General features: G+C 44.9%; 1 protein-coding gene across 1 annotated transcript; it reads left to right on the top strand.

Annotated features, from left to right (window-relative positions):
* Positions 1–3,856: 3,856 nt before the first annotated feature.
* Positions 3,857–4,807, top strand: LOC108965163. The gene has a single exon (XM_018927379.1). It carries the CDS (start codon positions 3,857–3,859, stop codon positions 4,805–4,807), a length of 951 nt encoding a protein of 316 aa, XP_018782924.1.
* The last annotated feature ends 1,333 nt before the right edge of the window (positions 4,808–6,140 follow it).

Here is a 6,140-nt window from a genome sequence, read left to right as displayed (position 1 = left end):
TTACAGCTTGCACGGACGGGCGGACAGACGGACGGACGGCCAGACAGACATCCGGATTTCAACTCTACTCGTCACCCTGATCACTTTGGTATATTTAACCCTATATCTAACTCATTTAGTTTTAGGACTTACAAACAACCGTTATGTGAACAAAACTATAATACTCTCTTTAGCAACTTTGTTGCGAGAGTATAAAAATGCGCAGCATGAGCAACGGGAAAGGCGTATGGGCGATGGGCGCCTTTAAGCTTGGTAAATGAATTTATCCGCTGGCAATTTGTTTGTCAATGTGGACGTGCAGCGACACTTGCGTCAAGTGAGGCAAAGTAAACGTTGAAGGTCCAACTTGGAAAGGCGCCAAGTCAGCGGCGTCTTGTGATTGCATTAAGAAGAGTGAAGCACAGCGATTTTTATCACTACCGTGTATTTTTAGCTGAAGCATTGTAGAGTTAGAGATGACGAAAGAACATATTATTTTGCGAGAACTTTGCGTCGATATGCCAACCTTGTTTTACTATAGTTACTATAAGAAACAAGCGTCATTTTATGACATATATTTATATATAAATTATCAACAAGAAGTGCTATGACGATTAAGTCGTGTTTCGCTGTAGAAACGTAAACTAATCCAGTTTTTAAGATAACGATCTGAAATTTTGTACATATATCTTCGTCCATAAGAAGCTACTTACTTCTCGTAACCGTCAATAGCGAACATTATATTTTATATCTGCCATACGAATTGAAAATAGTAAACAAGTCCTTGTACGGAAACCTGTTTTACTTGAAGAGATATTTTCCCGAAATTTTGCATGGAATATTATTTAAGATAATGGTCTAAGTTTTGAATAAATTGTTCAGATCGGATCACTTAAATAGCTGCCATGCAAACTGAAAAATCTAAGTGGAATTATTGTAAATAATCTTTTGTATTTGTAAAGGGGGTTGTAGTAACTTTCTGCACTATTAGAAAAAACTAACCTCAACTGATAATTTCCTCAACTGATAGACCTAATCAGCGTCAAATATTATAAATGTATATCTATTTGCAACAGATTTAGCTGAAATTCAGTTTATTTTTATTTTATTTTATTTTTATGTARCTTTTATTTCTATTTTATTCGTTGATTATATCAGCCAAATCGAGTGCGCTAAGCGACTTTCGTGCATGTTTGGAGCTGCGCACCGAAAGGACAGCGGTCATCACTTATTTATTGCTCACACATTGTCAGRCAAGCATGAACTTGCACGTATGCTGTAAGGATGCTCTAATATTTGAGCAATTTCCTTCCGCTGAGTGCCAAATCAAATGTTAGTCCTTCGCACTGTCACATTTGAGACTATTTGGGTTGAAAAATCATTTTTGTATGCAGGGCTTTGTGAAGCCATAAAAATATAACTCCTGTATTTCGAACTTATAAGTTATCAAAGCGCCTTGTGGGCAATAACGATTTTCTTGGCGTTCAATTTTTCATATACTTTATACTTTTATAGTTATATAATACATATTTCTTTACTAATGATGCTTTGTTATCAGCGACCGTAATTATTTCGATGTGACTTTTGAACTCTCATTTGTTTTAGGAAAACCAAACTGAAATACAGTATGCGTACAAAAAGAGCTTTGAGGTTAGGAAATGGTAGTTTGTGGTGAAATTTCAGTAACACTACATGTAGTTGCGTCTCTGAAAAGTGWGGTTAAGTCGACAGAAGRTGGTAAGGCTGAGCTCAGGCTACTACCGGGGTTACAGCTAGCGGATAGTGGACGGCCTACGCTAAGTAGGTTAGCTGCGAATATTAATACGTAGCCCCCGACCAAGAGCTGCAGGAGAGGAGGGCTTGGCTCAAAACGTCTCACGCGCCCAATGAACCTCSCGCGAAGAGGCGAGAAGATGTCGCCTTAAAATAAGCGTCTACAACCCTCACCGGGGTTGCACCGAGGGAGAATCTACCCAAGAGATGGAGACAACAAAGCGACGAGGGAACAGAAGACGACAAAAACCCTGGGCAAGAGCCCATCAGAATTGAGACCAGTAAAATTCTGATTATGGTGTACTGGAAWACCGATACGGATCAGATTGACAAAGGGCTGGGGAGAGTAGTATTCTGTCACCTCAGTAGGTAGCAGTGACAACTTACCGAAATGGCTGGCAGGCTAATACTGTTCTCACCTCCGTCTCGTTAAAACATTGGCAGATCTTCAAGTACGTTCAATGCACGTCGCCAAAAATTTCTTTGGCCGTACAGGTTCAGTTGAGACGAGCTCCTGATCCGTGCCCGAACCTGGCTCTGAACACAAACTCCCATAAGGACTTGTGTCAACCCCCGCGTGGCCTCCCTGTTTGCATAGATAACCACGGGGTTCATTAAGGGCGACTGTTACAACGTGCGGATATAGCGGCTTGAAGCGGAGACCCACTAGAGAAAAAAAATTAACACACCGCATCAACAACAAAAAACCCAACAGATAGAAAAACTGAACAAAGATGGTCAAGAACAGGAATACGGGAAAGTCTTCCGTAGAAGCAGCAGGGTCCTCAGATCCCCCGTACTCATCGCCACTCCAAGACAGCCAGACAAAATTGGAGAAAAGACAGCCTCAAGGGAGACACACAAGCAGCACCGGAAAAACAAGGCGAAGGGAAGGGCACCCCAGCTGCCACCAAAGAAGGAATTCAAAACTCGCCGAAACAAGAGTATAATACCCAAATGAGACAAGCAGAAGAAGAATCCCTAGAAAAGTGCAGGGGCATCCTGCAAAAAATGAAGTTGGCAATGGCAAAACAACATGGACGTCAAGAATGGAACGGCACAGCTAGACGAACTCTTCGAAGTCATAAAGAGCTATCACAGAAACTGGCTCACGGCAGAAAACGAAAAAAGGCGAGCACATCTAAGCAGACGCATCACGACCCCCGAGTCAGCAACCTCAAAACGCCGTGCGACAAGCCCTGTGGAGCCGCGAGAAACAGTGCGACCACGACACGAAAACGACGGACAGTTTCAAAAAGTTTTGCCTAAAAACTCAAAAACGAAGGAGCGAGGGAAGAAGCGCCCCAAAACGCAAACAAGAGGCAACAAGCCAACAACATCGCTGCAAGCCTGAAAGGAAATAATAGGCCTAAACGACAAACAGAGGCCGTTATAATAAAACCATCAGAAGGAAACAGCTACGCCGAAGTCCTCAAGAATGTCCGAAGTAAGGTAGATCTTAAAGAAGCAGAGGTCAAGATCAAGGGGATCCGAAAAACAAGAGCCGGGGCCCTATTAATAGAGCTAGAGAAGGGACAGCCCACAAAAGCCAGCTTCTGCGAGGCACTTAAGTCCACTCTYAAAGAGACTGCAACTGTGGCCGACCTAAAAACTAAGGCTACCATAGAGGTCAGAGACCTCGACTCGCTCACAACAAAAGAGGAAGTAGCAGGGGCTGTCAAAAAAGAGATACATGACCTGACTGAAGACTTATCAATCAATATAACGAACTTATCAATCAATATAACAGCTCCTAACGCAAGAGAGCAGGTAAGGGCATACATAACGCTGGACTAGGATAGGGCAGACAACCTGATGCGACAGGCTGGATTAATTGCAGACTGCTGCTAAAAGAAACCCCCAAAAGGTGCTTCCGCTGCTTCGGACCAGGGCACTTAACCTGGGACTGCAAAGGGCCTGATAGAGGAGGACAAGGGGTTTGCATAAAATGCGGCAAACCAGGGCACAAAATGAAAGAGTGCACAAAGCCTCCTTCATGCTGTCTATGCGAAGAGGCTAGACACGAAAAAGTCTATCACATCCCGGGCTCCGCAAAATGTATGGTCTATAAAAACTACCGAAACAGATGAACCCTCAAGCCAACATGCATAGATGCAAGGCCGCTGACGCACTACTCTCGCAAATGGTGATGGAGAACGACTACGAGATTATCATCATAAGCGAGCAATATAAAAAGAAAGAGAGAGGTACATGGTTAAAAGATAACAGCTCAATCGCCGCTACATGGTTACCACCATGGAGTAGCGCCACCACTGTTAGTAAGGGGAACGGCAAAGGTTTCGTCTGGGCCAAGTGCGACCGTTTTACAGTAATTAGCTGCTACCTKATGCCAAGCGATAGCATACAGGAGTTCCAAGAAAAGCTCGACAATATAGAGGACACAGCCAGGACTATAGAAGGTCAATTGATTATCGCCGGAGACCTAAACTCCAGAGCATTAGAGTGGGGAATGCCAAACACCGACTCGAGAGTAAAGCGAATTTTAGAAATGGCTGCGCGGATAGGTCTAATAGTGCTCAATATGGGAAATGCAACCACGTTCAGAAAACCGGGATGCGAAGAAACCACACCAGACATCACCCTATCAACAGAACGCATGGCAGGCTCAATAAATAATTGGAAAGTCCCGGAGGATTATACCGGCAGCGATCATAACTACATCTCTTTCATGATAAACACTGGAGGAAACGGCTGCCAGCTCAGAAAAAATATCGGAACTCGAAAGTGGAACATCTCGAAACTAGACACATCGAAATTAATCGCCGCAATAGACGAGCTGAACCCATCTAGCGACCCCTCCCTTATAGCAAGAAAAACAGTCGAGCACACAATGCTTAATATAACCAAAGCTTGCCATAATCAATGCCCAAGCCTTCCCACAGCAAACGTAAAGCAGCAGTTTACTGGTGGACTGAAAATATCGCTCAGCTCAGACGCACATGCCTCCGCCTCCGCAGATTCTTCACGAGGTCTAGGCGTAGAGGAGACGCACCCCAAGAATCCGAGCAAAATAAAGCAGCAAAAAAGTAGCTGAAGCACGCCATCGTACAGTAAAAAGAGAAAATGGGAGGAACTACGGGAGAATATAAACAGAAACCCCTGTGGGCTAGGGTATAAAATAGTGATGAAAAMGCTCGTCGCTCGAACAAAGCCACCTGACGTAACCGCTGCCAAAATGGATCTAATCGCGAACGCACTATTCTCCACACGCGAAATAAGCGCCAGGGAGCCAGAACAAACTCTAAGTACTGCGCAAATCTCTCAGTTTACCCGTGAAGAGCTGCAAGTAGCCACTGGYAAGCTCACGGCCAACAAATCACCCGGYCCGGATGAGATCGCAACAGAAGTCCTTAAAATAATCGCAGCAGAGTGCCCAGAAGTCCTAAGGAATATGTACCCTGGGAAAAGTAACGGCTGGTGCTAATCAGTAAGGGAAAAGGAGACCCTAACTGGGCATCAGCATACCGTCCATTATGCATGCTTGACAAAGCGGGAAAGCTGTACGAAAGCCTACTTAAACCCAGACTCGTTGCGGCTATCAACGAAGCTGGAGGACTGTCCCCTAGACAACACGGCTTTAGACCCTGCAGCGCAGATGGCTTAAATATAAAGACGTCAGAAACGCCTTCAACAGCGCTAGATGGGTAAATATGATCGATGCCCTCGAGAAAAGCTTCAAGATGCCCGACTATTTCAGGGCTTTGGTGCGGAGCTACCTAAGTAACAGGAAACTGCTGTACGAAACTAAAGAGGRACCACGACAGATAGCAGTCACGTCAGTGGCAGCACAAGGATCAATTCTAGGCCCATACCTGTGGAACATCAGTTACGATGAAATATTAAAACTGGAAATGACAGATGACTCGTATCTAATTGGCTATGCGGACGACATTGCAGCAGTAATCACAGCGAGGGATACAGAAGAAGCGCGAAGAAAGCTGAACCAGGTCATGATACGGACGCAAGAATAGCTCGACACACACAACCTCCAGCTCACTACGGAGMAAACAGAGCTACTACTGCTAACAAAAAAGCACATACCTCTCGAGATATGCATGCACACGACTACGGATATTCTTAGGACACAAAAAGCAGTAAACTAGCTAAGCGTACGACTGGGCCCTTGACTAACCTTCTGGGTACAAATCCAGCACGCTGCAGGTAAGGCAGCGAAGATCACTTCCCAACTGAGCCGATTAATGGCTAAATAGGAGGCCCCAGGCAAGAGAAGAGAAAGCTCCTTATGTCAACGACAACGTCCTATTATACCGAGCCGAAATCTGGGCAGACGCGCTTATAAAGGAAAACCGGCGTAAGGCAGTGGCCAGGGTGTACCGCACCGCAGCCCTCAGAGTCGCATCAGCCTA

Source organism: Bactrocera latifrons, unplaced genomic scaffold (genome assembly GCF_001853355.1).
Source record: "Bactrocera latifrons isolate USDA-ARS-PBARC rearing strain unplaced genomic scaffold, ASM185335v1 scaffold_1358, whole genome shotgun sequence".
Lineage (NCBI taxonomy): Eukaryota > Metazoa > Arthropoda > Insecta > Diptera > Tephritidae > Bactrocera > Bactrocera latifrons.
Note: the sequence above shows the minus strand (reverse complement) of the source record. Positions and strands in the feature narration are given on the sequence as shown.